The sequence below is a fragment of the Triticum urartu genome, chromosome 1A, assembly GCF_056163025.1.
Source record: "Triticum urartu cultivar PI428250 chromosome 1A, HENAU_Tu73, whole genome shotgun sequence".
Taxonomy (NCBI): domain Eukaryota; kingdom Viridiplantae; phylum Streptophyta; class Magnoliopsida; order Poales; family Poaceae; genus Triticum; species Triticum urartu.
In genome coordinates this window covers 69,084,266-69,105,408 of record NC_141873.1, presented here as the reverse complement: position 1 = coordinate 69,105,408, position 21,143 = coordinate 69,084,266, and the positions used below count along the sequence as shown (strand labels likewise).

Genomic DNA, 21,143 nt, shown 5'->3' with positions numbered 1-21,143 from the left:
TTTCACGGGCAGTTCATTCCGCGAATTGATTTTATCCCAAGGTCAAAATTGTCAAATTTGCCAGAAAGTAGTACAAAGAAAGATAAAACCGGCCCCACATCACATGACACGATGAGGGCGCCCCGGGGCCAGAACCTTTCAACGGTCAAACAGACAGGTTTGCTAATTAATTAATCAACGAGTTAATGAACCCAACGCAATTAATTAATTAATCACATCTTTTTTTTCCTCCTCCGCATTATAACCTCTTTTTCCCCCCTGGCGACCCCTCCCTCCCATTTGCTCTGCTCGCTCGCTCGCCGCCCCCTCCTCTCCTCCGATCCTCCCCCCACGTCCCGCGCCGGAGCTGGGGAGGGAGGGGGGAAATTCACCCCCGCGCCAGGCGGATTCCGCCCCGGATCCCCGCGTCGGGCAGGCCGGCCTTCTTACCCGGTAGGTAATCGATCGATCGATCGATCGATCAATCAATCAATTCGGGCATCCTCCGTTTTCTCCGATCCGTCGATTCCGGCGGGTCCTTGCGCGAGGGCGAGGGAGAAGCCGTGGTTCTAGGGTTCGGTGGTCTTAGGGTGCTGCGTTTTAGGTGATGGCCTGCCCTCGGTTCGGATGATAGGTGTTTGTTTTCCTTTTTTTTTCCTCTTCTGGCTTGCAAAATTTGGGGCTCGGAGCTCGATTGCGTCCTCTTGCTGGGTTCTCCGCGGTCCTGAATGTCTTGGATTGGAGGGGAGTTGGTGAGGATGGATGCAGGCTTCGATGCAAATACGGTGATCTGGATCGAGAATTGTGTCGTTTTTAATTTCGATATATGCCTACCGTACCAAGCAAGGAGACGCGAATTGGTCAACTAGCTTCGGAAGCTAACGGTGGGTATCGAGTTGCTGAGTATGTCCTGCATGATCAGACTTTTAGACAGAGCTTTATGATATGTGGGAACCAGTCTAATTTTCTGGCTTGTGACAAGAACTGGTTTGAGCCACCGAGAACAGGGTCCAATCTTGCTAGGAATTTGGCTGTCGAGAGGGCGTTGGGAGTGTAAAATTATAAACTTTTCAGTATCTTCAAGCCTATCAAGCAATAGAAATTGTCTGCAACCAGAAGTGGACGTCCTTAGACAATTATCCTGGTCACCTCCTTTAGACGATCGACTTACCTGTACGTTTCTGACTCACAGTAATGCTGCCTTTTGCAGGTTAACCAAGTACGGTGCATTCTGAACGGTAGCCTGTAACTCTTATTGGGTAATTCTACCACATTATGGCCTCGGTTGGTGCGGTGCGTCCTTCCTCGCGCTTTCAGAATGACACGAGTACTAGTGGTGATGCCGACCGACTTCCGAACGAGATGGGCAATATGAGCATAAGGGATGACAGGGTAATCTCCCTAGACTGGTTGACCACTTCACCTTATGTCTTTTGGCAGGTGATCAGTTCCTAATTTTGTGTCTGAACAATGCAGGACCCTGAGGATATAGTAGTCAACGGCAATGGGACGGAACCAGGCCATATTATAGTCACAAGCATTGAGGGAAGAAATGGGCAAGCAAAACAGGTATGTAAAAGAATCTATATTAACTGGTGTTATTGCAATCCTCTCCGAAGCTCAATAATTTCTCTCTACTAAGCTATGTATCTGCATTGCAGACCATTAGCTACATGGCTGAGCGCGTGGTTGGTAATGGGTCATTTGGAACTGTTTTCCAGGTTTGTTACTGGATAAATCAGTATTTTTTAGTGTCTTGATGTGTTAATTTGTGTATACTTTTATTTAGCAATTCCTGATGGCTCCAACTTTTTCTGAATGATCTTGCATAGGCTAAGTGTCTTGAAACTGGGGAGACGGTGGCTATAAAGAAGGTTCTTCAAGACAAGAGATATAAGAACCGTGAGCTGCAAACGATGCGAGTTCTTGACCACCCAAATGTTGTGGCTTTAAAGCATTGTTTTTTCTCAAAGACTGAGAAGGAGGAGCTTTACCTCAACCTGGTGCTTGAGTATGTGCCGGAGACTGCTCATCGTGTCATTAAGCATTACAACAAGATGAACCAACGCATGCCCTTGATATATGCAAAACTGTACATGTATCAGGTAAAGTTCATGCTCTTTTCCTGCCAAAAGTCTGTTAAATCTATTCAAGCACTGCTTAGTACTGACCATAAGTTGTTAAATTCATTATAATTGACAGATATGTAGATCTTTGGCATACATTCACAACAGCATTGGAGTATGCCACAGAGACATCAAGCCTCAAAATCTTCTGGTTCGTACATTACAAATCAATTGAACACTTCCTGAAGCATTTAATGTATAGTTAAGCACTACTTTTGGTATAGTCAGCTGATTTGATGAAAAATTATTTTTGCCAGGTGAATCCACATACACACCAATTGAAATTATGTGACTTCGGAAGTGCGAAAGTGTTGGTATGATCATACATTACCTGATATTCACACTTGCACGACATTGCCATTTTCATGTTGTCTAACTACTTTTTATTTTTGATAGGTAAAAGGAGAACCAAATATTTCCTATATCTGTTCAAGGTACTATAGAGCCCCAGAGCTCATATTTGGTGCTACTGAATACACAACGGCAATTGACGTTTGGTCTGCTGGCTGTGTTCTTGCTGAACTCCTTCTAGGACAGGTAAATGACCACACAATTTATATGTGATTATTAAACTATCCAGCTTATGGGATCTGTCAGCCTAAGATCCATTCTCTTTCCTAATAGCCTATATTCCCTGGCGACAGTGGTGTTGATCAGCTTGTTGAAATCATCAAGGTACATTCACAATCTTTCTCCCCTGGAAGTTGCTGTCTGTTTAATTGTATTTGTTCCTGTTTACATTGTTTCCAAGGAAGTTACCATCTTTTAGTTGTATTTACACCTACTTACATTGTTTCCCATCAGGTTTTAGGTACCCCTACAAGAGAAGAAATTAAGTGCATGAATCCAAATTATACAGAGTTTAAATTCCCACAAATCAAAGCTCACCCATGGCACAAGGTAGGAACCTTTTGTTAGTTGTTTTATTTGCTTCTAAGGCTTCAGTATAACATTATTATTTTTATTTCCATCAGATCTTCCATAAAAGAATGCCTGCTGAAGCAGTAGATCTTGTCTCCAGACTCTTGCAATATTCACCAAGCCTGCGTTCAACTGCTGTGAGTGTTGCTGAGCAAATATTGTTTCCTAGAGAAGTTTGATTTATAGTCATCACTGTTAAATTAAATGCTTTTGCTTCCCTGTATTCGAACGGATGCTGTTTTGTGCAAGCTGTAGCTTACATTCCTACCTGCTTTCCTGATACAGTTGGAAGCATTAATTCATCCATTCTTCGATGAACTCCGGGACCCAAACACCCGTTTACCGAACGGCCGTTTTCTTCCTCCCCTCTTTAACTTTAAGCCCCATGGTTAGTCTACAACATCAACTCGCACTCGCACTAGCACTAATCAAATGTTTATAACCCTACTTATCTTCAACTCTGGTGTGCTGGACTTGAACAGAGTTGAAGGGCGTGCCAATGGACATCCTGGTGAAGCTCATCCCTGAACATGCTCGGAAGAACTGTGCCTTTGTAGGATGGTGATCCGTCAGACGGCTGCTTGAAGTTTAGTTCAGAACAAATCCAGTTGTCGTCTACTAGAAACCCCAGGAATTTGAGATTGCCTGCAGCCACACGGGATATAGGCGATGACACATGTGATTATTATTCTTTTTCTCGTCCGAGACCTCGATGTCATGTATTCTTTCCCCCTACTGCCGATGTAACAAACCACCCATGATTCTGTAAGTAGATGAGAAGTGTTTCGACCGTTTTCCCCTGAGCTCATGTGCTATGCAATGAAGGATGCACCCTATGTACCGCCAATATTTGGTCCAGTATTTGTTCATGGATCCAGGCTATAATTCATTTGTACTCATCACATTGTTCTGTCAGATACTGTCAAGTTTTTCAATTTTGCTATCTGGTACAAACTGAACAAGTTGACAAATCCTAGGATCCACTAAGTTGTTGAACTTGAGTAGATACTGCTGCCTCGTGTTTGTATCCTAGCAAATCAGTCCGAGGGCCTGCATTCTCTTAAGAGCATCTCCAACAGTCGCGCCAAGAGACGCGCGCGCGGCACGGCAAAGGGCGGCAGCTCGCGCGCTACTTTTGGCGCGCCGCTTCCCGCGCGTCTATAAATTGCGGCGCTCGCTATTGAAATAGAACGAGACGCAATCTGATAGTAATGAAAAACTGTGTCTATTGATGATGACAAGTTACATATTTATAGTCCCCGAAGGGGCGCATCCGGAGGGACACGACGGTTACAAGAGTTGCATCTCTTTTTATGACAGTTTGGATAAGTGGAGATTTAATCTCTTAATTAACTTGTGTTAATTAAGTCTTAACACTCCCCCTAATCTACGCTTGTCCATGTAGTATCATCATCATCAACTTAGGTAAGTCTCCTCGAAAAACCCTGTGGGAAAAATGTGAGGAGATGGGTGTTTGATATGTTGCTAAAACTCCTTCAAACCCTGTGGGAAAATAAGGAGAAAATAATGCAACATATAATGATTATTGTCTGTTTAACTCAATATGAGAAAACCCCATAGAATTAAAGGACAATAAATATGTCGTATATACTTTCTTAAAAATCCCGGTGGGGAAAACAGAAAATATGACATATTGTCTTGTGTTGATATTACCTTATTAAAAACCTTCATGAGAACCTATAAAGTAAACTCATGAAGGGAAAAAGAGTATAATATGATGCTTTTAATAGGAACAATTTAGGAAGATACTCCCCTTGATTCTTGCAAATTCCGAAGCCGTCATATACCAATTTCATGAACATATTTCCGGAATGTAGAAGTTGGTAGAGACTTGGTGAACAAATCAGTCATATGATTTGACTTACAAGATATGCAATATAGTGATATTGCTTATTATGTAACCTGTTTGCATCCGAGCAACACAAGCAACATTATCTTTGAGATAATGGTTGGTGGATATAGCCATGATGTCTGTTTCGAAGACTCTTCATGAGAGGGCTACCACACCTAGTAGTAACACTAAGCTTGTCTACGATCTGACATAGTGGGGATCTGATCGATGTATCCAACGATATCGGTGTTCACATTTCTGTGAAACTGAAAAACCAGGACAAAATGTTTGATGCCTTGGAGATATCGAAAGATATTCTTGAGTACCAACCAATTGTGTTTGGTGGATCCAATGGCATTACGGAACGTTGAGTTCCAATATCTTATTTCCATCATCTCTTGGTCTAAATAGATCTTCCTCTATGTCTAGAGAATGAACTATCATGAGAGTTATGGATGGATAAGATTTATCCACAATGAATTTCTCCAATATATTTGGATGTAGACAACATAGTAAACCATAATGTATGAATGAAGGTGCTCAAGTTGTAGTAACGAGCGGTATTTTGGTTTACCCAAATCCTTTATTTTAAACTCCGTCATTTAGATAATTACATGTGTCATCATTGCAGACACACAAATATGGATAATCATCATTGTAGGAGTAATCCTTATGCATAAGGAACCCACTACGTCGGTTGTATCATATGTACCGACAACAATAAGTCGTATGGTGACTTACTGATTCTACACAATGTATGTTGCATTTTGTATTTCGATTCAGAATTGAGATTTCATCGGGAATCAATCATATATGTCTGAATCTAGTGATCCACATGGATATGTAATCACTACATCTATCAACTGCAAAGATAGATGATTTTATGCTGTCAATGATATAAGTTATCAGAAAGAGATTCCACCTCTGAGAATAGTTGGGTATCTGCGTGAACCCTTGTGCTACAATACTTGCTCTATATTTCACCACCTTGTTGTTCTCAATTCTGTTTTCAGAAGAAAACTGGTGTAAGTATTGCTTATGAATACCTTCCATTATTGAGCAAGATTATTTCTACCAAGATTATACCCTTTGCTTGAGTTCAGTCCGAGTGTTGTTCACACTTTGCCATGGCCATGGTCTTTGGATCTGAATCACTTGAAAGGTTTTTTCAATCTAGTTGAGAAATGTATGTCGACAATTGTAGACTTCCGGTTATATGTTTCTCCAGAATCTATATATCAATATATAGTTGATGGAAATATCGTTACCCATGGTGACTGCTCGCGATTTCCTAATGCGATTGAGTCGGGTATTCCGATGTCCCGGTCATTGTGTGCACTATGACCTGGGTTGGTGGAGGTTTCCCGTCCACTGGGTGTATACTACCCATTAGGTGTCTGTCAATGTGAAGTTGACTTGCATTTACTGATTCACAGGCCTTGATATCCTTGCTTGCAAGAAGCTAAATCCTGATGTACTATTGCCATACATCTCCCCCTATTGCTTCGAACGGGGAGTGGAGTGATTCTTATTGGTACCTTCACTCTTTCGGGCATATTTTGCAGGATTGTAGGATTGTGACACCTTTATAGTCAGCAAATGAATCTGGCAGGTTATTTGCAATGTGTTGCAAATGTTCTGAATGCATGGTTCAGATCTTTGAGTATGTGGATTTGAGGCAGAAATGTGTTGAACATTCCACTAATTTCCTGGCATTCTTTATGGTACTTGAAATCTCCCCCTAATGCCTGGAAATGTTCCTCATTGAATCAGCATACTGGCCTTGAATAACTTCCTGTGTGAGGGGCTTGAGGTATTGACGGTAATACAGTTATTCCTCACATAGATCCCAACTATATGTTGAGGGGCCAATGATGTACGCCGGGTGATGATATCGGTATGCAACCGAATTACCGCAGATAGGAAATACTTGGTAGATATCCACATATCAAAGATAGAGGGGAATAATATTATGCAGTTCTGTCATGAGCGTGTAAAACTGCATGACTCCAATGTAAAATTGGTAAGTTGCAATTACAAAGTAAAGATAATGCAATGAGCTTAACTCTTTTGATAGGATTCTATCAAACCATTTTGAGTCTAGACATTAGGACAAATTGCTAAACTTTAATCTGAGGGCCATAGAGAAGGCACTCAAGGAGAATTCTGCAATATTATCCATTCGATTTGGTTGAAATCGTTGTCAGGATAATAAGCCAATGGTTTCGTGTGAATAAAGCACACACTTAAGACCATCATGTAGATATGTCTTTTAGAACCATGGAATACCTGAATAGTCTACTCAATGGTTGGGAAGAGCCATTTACCTCGACTTGATGCATTCAAGGAGTCTGAGTGGTTATGCATACACTTTAAGGTGTGTGAGCCTTAAAATTTGCCTCCCTGTGTCACATGTAATGCACACAAAATCCAAATATTGTAAGAATTAAGCATCATAATAATCATAAACCATTGGAATTGTTGATAGTTTCGGTTTCAACCCAATGTGAATGATGACCAAAGCTGGAATGCCAAGTTTGTCATGCAAAAGACACTTTGGAAAACTATCTCGCATGCAACATGTGCTACGGGTTCTGTAGTATGTGTAGTACAACCCAGATGATACATAGAGAATGTGCTTGCCATATCAGAGAAGATATTTCTCTTTGTTGTCGGCATAGGTTTCGCTATGGAAACCATTTTTGACGAATATCTCTATAGCTTAATAGGGTACGAGTTAAACTTGAGAAGCAATGAAACATCCCGACGTTACTCGAGTACCCACGGGGATAGTAAATATGACTCGAGTTGAGCCAACAAATACCTCATTGCATCTAGCGATTTTAAAATATCTCCTTTCTCTCGATGAGAGTGGAAACATTGAACTTCCTTGAGTATAGAGTTTGTGATGCAAATGTCCACAAGGCACATATCAATTTTCATCGGATTGACTCCCGTAGAAATCTATATATAGATATGAAGATTCTCAAGAAAATTAATGTCGGATATATAGAATACATACAAATGAATTTGTATCAAAGTGCTGATACAATATATTGTGATATACAATATATAATGACAACAATAATGATGTTCTTATTAGAACATCATAAATGGACATAAATAAATAGATCACTAAGGAGACTAAGGGACTAAATGTATAGTCTCCAAACATGTCGGTTGATGCATATTCAACCATCATGCTCTCCGTGCTCATAGGGTCTCGTGACAGCTTGATGGTGTCAGGTTGAGGGTTTGAAGTGAGTTCCAAACCATTACCCTTGAGGTCCTTTGCGTCCCGGTGGCATGGCATGGATTGCACGCGCTATCCCATGGGATGCAAGACTGATCTTGATGTCCATGACCTGCTAGCTTAAGTAAGTTGTGGTCATTGAGGGCAAGTGCCTCAAATTGTTAGCCATCGATTATTTATAGGGCAAGCCAGAGATAATTTATTTACAAGAAGTAAATTAAAAATCATCATAGTTTTGTAATAAGAATGCAAAAATTTGACTCAAGTGTATAACTTGAAAAAGCTCAACCTCAATTGTGGGAACATAACACATTGAAGATCATGCAGACCTCACAGTAATAGAGTTACTCTGCACATGGGCAGTAGATTCAACTCATTACCTTGTGTTTTCCTAATATTGAGGTAGATGTTATTGTCAAAAATTTACAAGTTTTGTTGTGCGGGAGAAAACAATCTCGACCGTTGTGACATGTTCATGAAGAATGTCAAAATCTCAATTGCAAATAGACGTATTAATCTCGACAAGTAGCAAACATGGAGATACATACATTCTGAAATACATCATACTCAACAGAAATACACCACTATTATAATGAATAGTAATGATGTTGCAAACTTGATGTTCAAGTGAAAAACTTGAATTGTATAGACCTCAAATTAAATGAGATGATATTGTATCAAGTTGCAAGATAATTCAGCAGGGTAAATTAATATTTTGCGAGAGAAAATTAATCTCAATCGCTATGAAATTATTTTGTGGGAGAAAAATATTCTCAATCGCTAATCAATATTGTTGTGCGAGAAAACTTAATCTCAATCGCAAAACAGTATCATTGTAATAATAGGACATGTTATAGGGATTGCTAAATAGCAAACACATTGAACATGCCACATAATAACCACATATTCTGGAATGTTAAACTCAACAGAAAATGGGCTAAATGATGATCGGTATATGGCCTAAATATTATCAGTGCTAATAAATAGCAAGTAGTTGGACCAAGCTGCAATGTCCCGAAACATCCCGGAATTAGCCACAAAATGATGACAGACACAAGTTTTGGGCTATTCCGTAAATAGGTAAGCCGCAAGGGCTAAATTGCAAAACCAGCGAAGAGATAAGGTTCTATCTCTTTCCTCCCGAGCGATTTCGACCAGGAAAAATCCTGTAACCGCCTCGTCGCCGTTTTGGCTCGACGGCCAGGGCCACGACTATGAGCCCGCCGTCGTCTCCACCGCGGGGAGCCACGCCAGAGGGAGCAGCCGCCTCCTTGGCCGGAAGGAGTGTTCCGGCCGTCGGTTTCGTTGCCACACGCGTGCCGAAGGGCGACGCTGCAGAGGGCCAGTAGAGGGCCGTTGCCTCTGGCGCCGCTGATCTGCGCGGATGCGAGCCGAGGGCCGCATCGTTCGCCTGGGAGCGTCGCCGGCCTCGGTCTTCTGTGCCGCGACGCGGTTGGAGGCTGTCCTCATGGGCGCCGAGCCTGCCATCTGTGACTTGCGCAGTGGGAGGGCGTGAAGCCAAGCACAACGGCGGGGCCTGTGGCCACGACACACCGAGAGGAGCACCGTCGGGCCGAGGGCCGCTGCGTGCTCCGCCTTGGGAGCCGCATACGTCACTGGGAAGGCGTCGCCGCGGTCGCGCGTTAGGCGGCCGTTGGCGGCTTCGCGCCTAGGCCGCGCCGCCTCGTTACCGCAGGACGCGAAGCCAGTGATTCCGGTCTCCCAGTCCAGCGAGGGGCCGAGGCCAAACGAAGCTGATTGTCCAGCAATGGCGTCCTTGATGCAAGATGGCGGCGAGCGCCACCACCAGTCCAGTGACGATGGTAATGAAGTGAGGCATCTTACCTCTTCTTGATTCATGTTTGTAAAAGGAAATTAGGATCGATGGATGCCAATGCCCTTGATCTTCATTCTCCTGTTAATTTCCTACAAGGAATCGCTCTTGAAGAGCCAATTAAAGATCGAGAGATTCATGTCGTTGCAGTGCACAGTGCGAGGCTGCCGCTTGGAAGCACTTCCGCCGGGCTGAGGGCCGCCGAGGTAGCGGGCGCCACCACGCCTGGCCGAGGGCTGAGGCCGTCCAACTAGCGAGCGATGCCGTAGCCGGGGAACGCCGCACCGGTGGAGTCGCTCTGCCTGGAGCGTGGTGATAACGTATTGAAATAGAACGAGACGCAATCTGATAGTAATGAAAAACTGTGTCTATTGATGATGACAAGTTACATATTTATAGTCCCCGAAGGGGCGCATCCGAAGGGACACGACGGTTACAAGAGTTGCATCTCTTTATATGACAGTTTGGATAAGTGGAGATTTAATCTCTTAATTAACTTGTGTTAATTAAGTCTTAACACTCACCACACGCCTATCCATACTGCCACACGCGCCTCGTAGCTTCTTCGCCGCTCCAGGGCGTCCACCGCTTCCTCTCCTCGCCGCTTCAGCGCCCCGCCACCGACGCGCCACCATGCCGTCGCGCCGCCGAGGAGCGTCGAGCTACCGCGACGTCCGCCAGTGCCCCAACGGCTGATACTCCATCGAGATTCGGTCCGGCGACGTTCGGTTCGGCCTCTGTACGTTCCGGACCTCGCACGAGGCTGCACGCGTCTACGACGCGGCGGCGTGGCGCCTGGACAGGCCGCACCATCAGATGAACTTCCAGGATGTCGAAATGCGCCAGCAGGCGCAGGACGTCGCCCCTCCGCCTCGTCTTATCACGGATCAGAACCGTGCGAAGCACGCTCGGCGGCAGCGCCGCCTCCTCCTCGTCGAGGAGGACGAGCGGGCCATGGCAGAGTGGCGCCGGCGCCACCCGGAGGACGTCGCCAACGAGGAAGCCTTCTGGGCAAGGCGCCGCGAGGAGACGGCAAAGCGCCGCGAGGAGCGGTTGGACATGCGTCGGCGGAAGGCCCTGGCGTTATCGCAGTGCGAAATCGTTGAAAATGGTGGGCAGTCGATCTTTTCGTCTGATGATGATCGTTGGGAAGACATGTGGCTCAATACCTCGGACCAGACCAGCGAGGATGGCGATGATGATGATGATGACGACTGGGAGTAGGCTGTAGTTACACTATCTAGTAGTTTTTTTAAAATTGTTGCACCGTAGTTTCTTATCTATCTATGCTATGGAACTATGTAAAATATCTATGTATCGTTTTGATCTATGAATTTTATTTTATCGTTTTATATTATTTAAAAAATGTACGCAATGTTTAGCGCATGCTGCATTTTAGCGCGGCCGCTAAAGCTACGCGCGTGCTCTCAATTTTAACGCGGCTGCTGGAGCCAGCGCTACCGGCCGCATCAAACCAGGTGAAGGGCGTGCGGCAAATGAGTTTTTAGCACGCGGCGCGTTGCCCGCGCGACTGTTGAAGATGCTCAAAAATAAGGAAAAGGTGTGGCTACGCCCAGCTGCCCAGGGGTACTCGTGCTGAAATTTGAGATGGGCTCTAGGCCCATATAGCAATTTCTGAAAAATCTCTAAGGGCCCATGTGGTTATGTGGCACTAGGTGTAGTGGGAAGTTTAGTCCCACCCCGGAAATAGAAGAGGAGTTGGACCTCCTTATAATGGTTTCTCTTCTACATGCTATTGGAGCTTGAGAAGAGAAGAGGTCCTCGCGCACTCCTCCTCCGCCGCCCGCCTCGCCACGCCTCGGCACGATGCGCCGCGCCGCGGGTTGCGGGATTGAGCCGAGCCGAGCTCACATCTACGCGCTTATTTTTGCCAGTCACTAACGAAGAGTTCTCTGACAGCTGGGCCACGATCTGAGACGTCAGATCGTGGGCTGTCATGGACTCGGACGTGGGTCGAGCCCACGTCTCTCCATGCGACTGCGCCTATATAAGTGTGCGGTGTCTCCTAACCCTAGCCGCCACGAACAGATCACGCGCACGCCCACCGTCGTTCCTTTGTTGCTGCTGCCGCCGGTGACTCCATCCCGTCCGCCGCGTACACGATCGACGGGAGAGCAGGTCTCCGAAACCACGCCCTTCTGGTTCCTGTACGGGGTGAGGGGCGAATAGTTTTTTGGGCAACGATTATGCGGTTGCTCGCTTCCGGTCGTCTACTTCCTCTACGTCCGCGTCACCTTCATCATCATCATGTCCACCAACGCCGAACATGCCGTCGCCGAGAAAGCTGAAGCCGACAAGAAGGCCGCCGATGACGCCGCTGCTGCCACCAAAGCCGCGGCCTCTGCATGGCCTACTGGAGGGTATAACTCGTTTATCCCGCTCTTACTATTTTCTGTTTTAGCCATGCTAGCGTTATACGTAGATATTTCTGCAATTAGCGTAGTATGTGCTAGCTTGACTGAATATCAGTATGTGTTTATTTGTGTCAATGCCATGCTAGTGATTTACTCGTGGATTAATTTAATTGAGAAATTGCCTATTTACTCAACAATCCAAAAACCTATTATGTGTAGGAATTTTTTGGCAAGTGGCTTTGCCGCTGCACTGAAACCGGATAAGTTTACCGGTTCGTATTTTAAGCGTTGGCAGACTAAGACCACTTTATGGCTCACGGCTACGAACGTGTTCTGGGTCACCGGTGTCTCCACGGGAACGATTGCTCCTGAACAGGAGAAGGCGTTCAAGGAGGCCACCGTTGTGTTCCTCGGAGCAGTTCTTAGCGTGATCGGAGATAAACTGGTCGACGCATATTTACATGTGCATGTCGCCAAGGACTTGTGGGAGGCGCTCGAATCTAAGTTCGGGGCAGCCGATGCCGGGAGCGAGATGCATATTATAGAGCAGTTCCATGATTACAAGATGGTTGAAAATCGTCCTGTACTGGAGCAGGCTCATGAGATAATATGCATTGTTAAGGAGCTTGAATTTCTTAAGTGCGAGTTACCGGGCAAGTTTGTCGCGGGCTGCATAATCGCTAAGCTCCCTAATTCCTGGAGGAACTTTTCCACCACTCTGAAACATCAGAGGCGTGAATTCTCTATGGAGGATGTCATTGGCCATATGAGTGTTGAGCAGAATTCAAGGGCAAAGGACTCGCACGGAAAAGGGGCCGAAGGGACTTCTGTCGCCAACATGGTGAACCAGAAGAACTTCAACTCCCACAAGTCCAAGGAAAAGAACAGTGTCCAACACAATACCGACTTTAAGAAGAAGGGTAAGAAGACTTTCAAGAAAAACAAGAAGGATGAGGGCTGCTTTACTTGTGTTTTGATTGAACATTGGGCCAACAAGTGCCCAAACAAGTACAAGAAGTCATGACAGGACTCCAAGTCCGTCAACATGATTGTGGACAACAATGAGAATGGTGCACCTGGGTACGGTAATTTATTTACTGTTTTTTCAGTGTTTCAGCCCACTGGTTGGTGGGTGGACACAGGTGCAGGTGTACATGTGTGTGCTGACATTTCATTGTTCACTTCTTACCAGGTCACAGGCCACGGGTCCGTATTGACGGGGAATGGCGCGAGTGCTTCTGTTCATGGTGTTGGCACGGTCGATCTGAAGTTTACTTCGGGAAGGATCGTGCAGCTGAAGAACGTGCAGCATGTCCCCGCCATCAAGAAGAACCTCGTTAGTGGTTCCCTTCTATGTAGAGAAGGGTTTAAGTTGGTTTTTGAGTCTAATAAATTAGTTGTTACGAATTATGGACTCTTTGTTGGAAAATGTTATGAAAGCAGAGGGATGTTCCTCCTTTCCCTCGCAGATTTTTGTAATAAAGTCGTGAACCATATTCATTCGAATGTTAATGAATCTGAAGTTTGGCATTCACGTCTTTGTCACATTAGTTTCGGTGTTATGACGCGGCTAGCCAAGTTGGATTTAATCCCGAGTTTCACCTTAGCCAAAGGTTCTAAGTGCCTTTCATGTGTGCAACCTAAGCAACCTCGCAAGCCTCACAAGGCCGCGGAGGAGAGACACTTGGCACCATTAGAACTCATACATTCTGATCTTTGTGAGATGAATGGAGTGTTGACTAAAGGTGGAAAAAAAACTTCATGACATTGATAGATGACTCCACTAGATATTGCTATGTGTATCTGTTAACACTAAAGATGAGGCTCTATACTACTTTAAAATCTATAAGGCAGAAGTTGAAAATCAACTTGAAAAGAAAATTAAACGAGTCCGGTTAGATCGTGGTGGAGAGTACTTCTCGAGTGAGTTTGATTCTTTCTGTGCGGAACACGACATTATTCATGAGAGGACGCCTCTCTATTCACCCCAGTCAAACGGGGTTGTCGAGCGGAAAAACCGTACTCTAACTGATTTGGTTAATGCCATGTTAGATACATTGGGTTTATCCAAGGCATGGTGGGGGGAGGCTATATTGACGGCATGTCATGTCCTGAATAAAGTTCCGACAAAGGATAATGAGATCACTCCCTATGAGAAATGAGCAAAGATAAGGACAACACTCTCGTACTTGCGTACTTGGGGCTGTTTGGCGAAAGTCAATGTGCCGATTCCCAAAAAGCGTAAGCTTGGACCAAAGACTGTGGATTGCGTTAATTTGGGCTACGCTAAGAACAGCGTTGGCTATAGATTTCTAGTAGTGAAATCTGAGGTACCTGACCAGAAGGTCGGTACAATTATGGAGTCTAAGGATGCTACATTCTTCGAGGATATTTTTCCTATGAGAGATATGCAAAGCACTTCTAGACAGGAATCTGTGGAGACTCCTGAACCTGCCATCCCTATGGAATATTATGAACAAACACATGATGGAAATCCCGAGGAGGATGACGAGGAAACCCTTGGTAGGGGCAAGAGACAAAGGACTGCAAAGACATTTGGTGATGATTTCTTCGTGTACCTCGTGGATGATACTCCTACTTCTATTTCAGAAGCGTATGCCTCTCCAGAAGCTGACTACTGGAAGGATGCGGTCCGTAGCGAGATGGATTCCATCATGGCTAACGGGACATGGGAGATCACTGAGCGTCCCTATGGTTGCAAACCATTGGGATGTAAGTGGGTGTTCAAAAAGAAGCTTAGGCCCGATGGTACGATTGAAAAGTACAAGGTTAGGCTTGTGTCCAAGGGTTATGACCAGAAAGAAGAGGAAGATTTCTTCGATACTTATTCACCTGTGGCTAGACTGACCACCATTACAGTATTACTCTCGTTGGCGGCCTTGCATGGTCTTCTCGTCCACCAGATGGATGTTGAGACGACTTTTTTGAATGGAGAGCTAAATGAGGAAATCTATATACAACAGCTAGATGGCTTTGTGATAGATGGTCAGGAAAGAAAGGTGTGTAGGTTGCTGAAATATTTATATGGCCTGAAGCAAGCACCTAAGCAATGGCATGATAAGTTTAATACAACTCTGACATCTGTTGGTTTCGTTGTTAATGAGGCTGACAAATGTGTATACTATCGCCATGGTGGGGGCGAAGGAGTTATACTGTGCTTGTATGTTGATGACATACTGATATTCGGAACCAACCTCAAAGTCATTGGGGAGGTCAAGTTGTTTCTGTCTCAGAACTTTGAAATGAAAGACCTTGGTGTGGCTGATGTTATCTTGAACATCAAGCTACTGAGAGATAATGAGGGTGGGATTACACTTCTGCAATCCCACTATGTTGAGAAGGTGTTGAGTCGTTTTGGATATTCGGACTGCACACCATCTCAAACACCATATGATCCTAGCGTGTTGATTCGAAAGTCCAAAGGCACGACTATAGATCAATTGAGATACTCTCAAATCATTGGTTCACTAATGTACCTAGCGAGCGCAACGAGGCCTGACATCGCGTTTGCTGTGAGCAAACTGAGCCGGTTTGTTTCCAAACCGGGTGATGTACATTGGCATGCTGTTGAAAGAGTTATGCACTATCTGAAAGGTACTATGAACTATGGACTTCACTATACCGGATACCCGTCGGTACTTGAAGGGTATAGTGATGCAAATTGGATCTCTGATGCTGATGAGATGAAGGCCACAATTGGGTATATGTTTACTCTTGAAGGTGGCGCTGTTTCTTGGAAGTCTTGCAAGCAAACGATCTTAACGAGATCGACTATGGAAGCAGAATTAACAGCATTAGACACATCTGGTGTCGAAGCAGGATGGCTTCGAGATCTTTTGATGGACTTGCCATTGGTTGATAAACCGGTTCCGGCTATCCTTATGAACTGCGATAATCAGACTGTCATCACCAAGGTGACAAGTTCAAAGGACAACATGAAGTCCAACAAACACATAAAAATAAGATTAAAGGCTGTCAGAAAATTAAGAAACTCCGGAGTGATAGCGTTGGAGTATGTCCATACGGCTATGAATCTGACAAATCCCTTTACGAAAGGGCTATCACGTGTAGTGATAGATAATGCATCGAGGGAGATGGGTATGAGACCCACATAAGTTGCCATGGTAGTAACCCAACCAAAGTGATCGGAGATCCCGTGAATTAGGACCTGGGAAAACAAGCCAGTGGTGAACTGAGGAGAGTAACTATACTAACCCACTCCGTTGAAGATGCAATGCTCTCGATACTGTATGGTAGGATGACTACTGTCTTAATGTGTTCCGAAGCTTATATAAGCAAGATGCCATCCTACAGAGCGATCTTTGGAGAAACAAACCTATATGAGTCCAACTGCTGGTCACAGTCTATGAGATTGGGGTGATCTCTAGTAAGATCATGAATAGGCTAGGAGTGTGACTTATATGCTCCACCCGAGGGGTCAGCTTTCGGCAGCCTAGTACTAGTAAGACATGTGGTGAAACTTCTTTACGCCAAACTGACAATTCAAGGCATAGTCTATTATTCAATTGTGAAGGAGTGTAACTACTTGCTCTAGGTGAAGCTCAACCTTAACAGTTCTTCACCGAAACACTGGTATATCGAAACAGTAATTAGAACAGAGGACACAATGGGCCCTCGAGATCTGGTGGGGGATTGCTGAAATTTGAGATGGGCTCTAGGCCCATATAGCAATTTCTGAAAAATCTCTAAGGGCCCATGTGGTTATGTGGCACTAGGTGTAGTGGGAAGTTTAGTCCCACCCCGGAAGTGGAAAAGGAGTTGGACCTCCTTATAAGGGTTTCTCTTCTACATGCTATTGGAGCTTGAGAAGAGAAGAGGCCCTCGCGCACTCCTCCTCCGCCGCCACGCCTCGCCACGACGCGACGCGACGCGGGTTGTGGGATTGAGCCGAGCCGAGCTCACACCTACGCGCTTATTTTTGCCAGTCACTAACGGAGAGTTCTCTGACAGCTGGGCCACGATCTGAGACGTCAGATCGTGGCCTGTCACGGACTCGGACGTGGGTCGAGCCCACATTTCTCCACGCGGCTGCCCATCGTCGTTCCTTTGCTGTTGCTGCCGCCGGTGACTCCATCCTGTCCGCCGCGTACACGGTCGACGGGAGAGCAGGTCTCCGAAACCACGCCCTTCTGGTTCCTGTACGGGGTGAGGGGCGAATAGGTTTTTGGGTAGCGATTACGCGACTGCACGCTTCCGATCGTCTACTTCCTCTACGTCCGCGTCGCCTTCATCATCATCATCACCGACGCCGAACGTGCCGCTGCCGAGAAAGCTGAAGCCGACAAGAAGGCCGCCGAGGACGCTGCTGCTGCCATCAAAGCCGCGGCCTCTGCATGGCCAACTGGAGGGTATAACTCGTTTATCCCGCTCATACTGTTTTCTGTTTTAGCCATGCTAGCGTTATACGTAGACATTTCTGCAATTAGCGTAGTATGTGCTAGCTTAACTGAATATCAGTATGTGTTTATTTGTGTCAATGCCATGCTAGTGATTTACTCGTAGATTAATTTAATGAAAAATTACCTATTTACTCAACAACTCGCTCACTCCCCTTATCCTTACCCTCAGGTTCCATCGAGATCGATGAAGACATAGCAAGAAGGTCAATGAAACCTTTATCTGTATCCAGCTGTTCAAAGGATCGGTTGACATTAAAAAAGGAAGAGTCGACCCAGACACCTACAAAATAGTAGTCAACTTCGGAGGAGGATAAGGAAACGCTGGAGCAAGCAGTTGAGATCAAAGCTGATTAATCGAGAGAACATGGTAAGAATGCTTCGAGGGCTCGTGATCCTCGCCGCCGCCGTCGTCGCCCTGCAGTGCTGTGAGCTCCCACGCAGGGCGGATGGCAGGTGCGTCCTGTTCAACTTCGGCGACTCCAACTCCGACACGGGCTCCCTCCCTGCCGCCTACGGCTTCTACCTCGGCCCGCCCGCCGGCCGCCGCTTCTTCAACCGGACCACCGGCCGCTGGTCGGACGGCCGCCTCTACATCGACTTCATTGGTACGTGCCTTGCGTCCAAACCATCGCTCGTTTAGTTCCATGCAAGCAGAGCTCAGCTCCGACGTGCCATCGGTTGCATGCCTGTGCAGCCGAGAGCCTGGGGATCAGGTACCTGAGCCCGTACCTGGAGTCGTCGAGTTCCAACTTCGCCGACGGAGTGAACTTCGCGGTGGCCGGGGCGGCGGCGGCGAGCAACCAGAGCGCCATCCCGTTCACCATGGCCACGCAGGTGAACCAGTTTTTGCATTTCAAGAACCGGACCCGGGAGCTCCGGCCGCTGGGGCAGGGCTCGATGCTCCCGGAGGAGGACTTCCGGGGAGCCGTGTACTCGATCGACGTCGGGCAGAACGACATCACGCTCGCCTTCCTTGCGAACCTCACGCTGCCGGAGATCGTCGCGGACGGCGGCCCGCTCGCCGCGGTCGCCGCCAAGGTCGAGGAGGCCGTCCGGGCGCTGTACGGCAGCGGCGCGCGCAAGTTCTGGGTGTACAACACGGGGCCCATCGGGTGCCTGCCGCAGACGCTGGCGCTGCGGCAGAGGCCCGGCGACGAGCTCGACCCCGCCGGCTGCCTCGCCCGCTACAACGCCGCCGCCCGGGCGCTCAACGCCGGCCTCGCCGCGGCGTGCCGCCGGCTCGCGGACGAGTACTGCGGGAGCGCGACCGTGGTGTGCACCGACATGTACGCCGTCAAGTACGACCTGTTCGCCAACCACGACCAGTACGGCATCGAGCGGCCGCTGATGGCGTGCTGCGGCCACGGCGGGCCGCCGTACAACTACGTGAACCTCAAGACGTGTGGGCAGCCGACGGCGACGGCGTGCCCGGAGGGGGAGAGGCACGTGAGCTGGGACGGCGTGCACTACACCGAGGACGCCAACGCTATCGTCGCCTCCAAGATACTCTCCGGCGACTTCTCCCAGCCGCGCACCAAGCTACAGGCACTGTGCAAATAAGAACACGACCACTTGTGATTTTTTTTTTGTTGAAACTCACTTCAAAACTTTATTTAAACTTCCCAAACTGGGATCTCGTCTGAGACAACATGCAAAATACAGTGAGGTGATACATGCAACCAGACCTTACAAAGATTATTCGCTACACCCTCTCTAGCTAGCAGATGTGCCGCTTTATTTGCTGAACGTTTAACCCAAGTGACCCTCCATCTCTCCCTTGTAGCCAACATTTGCTTGACCTCCTCAATGACCGGTCCCAGCAAAGACAAATCCTTTTTCCTTGCTCTGCAGCTTGCAAACGATCTCGCAGCAGTCCATCTCATTTAGTTCGTCCGCTAGTTGCACTGCTCTTCTACAGGCATATAGCTCCGCCCTTGCTGGTTCCTGGCTCCGCGGAAATACATGACAGGCACTGCCGAGGAAAGCTCCCTCCTAGTTCCTAAGAACAATGCCAGCTCCTCCCAGCTCCCCTACCTTGGATGTTGCCGCATCAACATTGGCTCTCACCCACCCCTCCTCAGGCGGTCTCCGTTTCTCGCAAGGGGCAGGGTTAGTTTGCTTGTTCTTTCGCCTGTTAATGGACTGCCACTCACCCATTAGGTGGAAAACTCTTCTCGCAATCGCATCAGCATCAGCATCTTCAATTCTTTGTCCATCTCTTGCATTGTTCTGGGCCAGTCAAAGCACATACACACCCTGGACCATGACCGCTGTGTCATCGATTGATGCATTCGCAAACCAAGACAAGAGCCATCTTGATAATGCACTCTGAGGGCCAACTGACTTCGGTGGGATCGCCACCGGCACCCCCAACTCCGAATGCATTATCTTCCAGAATTTCAATGAGTGAAAACAGCCCCAAAATCCGTGAAAGATCGTTTCTTCTCTTCCACACGCAACGCAGAATACACTTTCTTTGATTTTCCTCCTTTGAAGTTCGGCCCCCACCGCCAATCCATTCCGGATCAGCCGCCACATGTGTGTTTTCACCTTGCCCGGCGCGACGGTGTCCCATAGACACATCCATGATTTGTGGTCTGCCACCGAAGAAAAGGATTCCGGCCGGCCTGCTTTGAGGCGTTTCTGTGCCATCCGTAAGTGGTAGGCGGATCGCACCGTGAACGGACCATTCTTGGTGTAGTTCCATGCCAGGTAGTCCTCCATAGTCGGTCCATCGATCGGAATCCGGGTAATCTCTTCAGCCTCGTCCGGAAAGAACATGGAGTACACCTTCCCATGGTCCCAAGCATTGCCATGCCCGTTCAGAAGGTCACGGACCCTCGTTATCTCGTGTATATAGTTTTGGCCCAGTGGCCTTAAACTTCCCTTCCCCTGTATCCAATTATCATGATGCACTTTAATTCTTGTGCCATCCCCAATCCTCCAAATGAGCCCATCTAACAGCAGATCCCTGCCATGTAGTATGCTTCTGAAGGTAAAGGAACTGCCGTTCGGGCATGTTGCATTGAGTATTGATCCCTCCACAAAATATCTTGCCTGTAAGACTCGTGCACATAATGAGTCCGGTACCTGGAGTATCCTCCAAGCTTGCTTGGCGAGCATGGCTTGGTTGAAAGCTTCTAGGTCTCGAAAACCAAGACCTTCCTCGTGTTTCCTCGTGCACATTTTATCCCAGGCGATCCAGTGCACCTTCTTCTTACCATTTGCTTCCCCCCACCAGAAGTTTGATGAGATAGATGACAGATTCCCGCACATTTTCTTCGTGAGTTGGAAACAACTCATGGTAAAAGTTGGTGTTGACTGGAGACTTGACTTAACAAGCACCTCTCTCGCAGTTTTGG

At 46.8% G+C, this 21,143-nt stretch overlaps 2 protein-coding genes and 1 pseudogene across 3 annotated transcripts; all 3 read left to right on the top strand.

Moving 5' to 3' along the window:
* Window positions 1–225: 225 nt before the first annotated feature.
* Window positions 226–3,961, top strand: LOC125547212 (shaggy-related protein kinase gamma). Its single transcript, XM_048711181.2, has 13 exons — window positions 226–432; window positions 1,190–1,371; window positions 1,456–1,548; window positions 1,641–1,700; window positions 1,812–2,084; window positions 2,182–2,256; window positions 2,363–2,419; window positions 2,502–2,642; window positions 2,730–2,780; window positions 2,910–3,005; window positions 3,080–3,163; window positions 3,312–3,414; window positions 3,509–3,961. The coding sequence occupies exons 2-13, from the start codon at window positions 1,255–1,257 to the stop codon at window positions 3,589–3,591; spliced, it is 1,233 nt and encodes a 410-aa protein (XP_048567138.1). The 5' UTR covers window positions 226–432; window positions 1,190–1,254; the 3' UTR covers window positions 3,592–3,961.
* A 5,336-nt stretch (window positions 3,962–9,297) lies between these two features.
* Window positions 9,298–12,360, top strand: LOC125547229 (uncharacterized; annotated as a pseudogene). The gene is made up of 2 exons (XR_015619163.1): window positions 9,298–9,962; window positions 10,116–12,360. The product of XR_015619163.1 is annotated as an uncharacterized LOC125547229 (transcript).
* A 5,663-nt stretch (window positions 12,361–18,023) lies between these two features.
* LOC125506043 (GDSL esterase/lipase At1g09390) lies at window positions 18,024–19,460 on the top strand. Its single transcript, XM_048670955.2, has 2 exons — window positions 18,024–18,386; window positions 18,476–19,460. The coding sequence occupies exons 1-2, from the start codon at window positions 18,146–18,148 to the stop codon at window positions 19,339–19,341; spliced, it is 1,107 nt and encodes a 368-aa protein (XP_048526912.2). The 5' UTR covers window positions 18,024–18,145; the 3' UTR covers window positions 19,342–19,460.
* The last annotated feature ends 1,683 nt before the right edge of the window (window positions 19,461–21,143 follow it).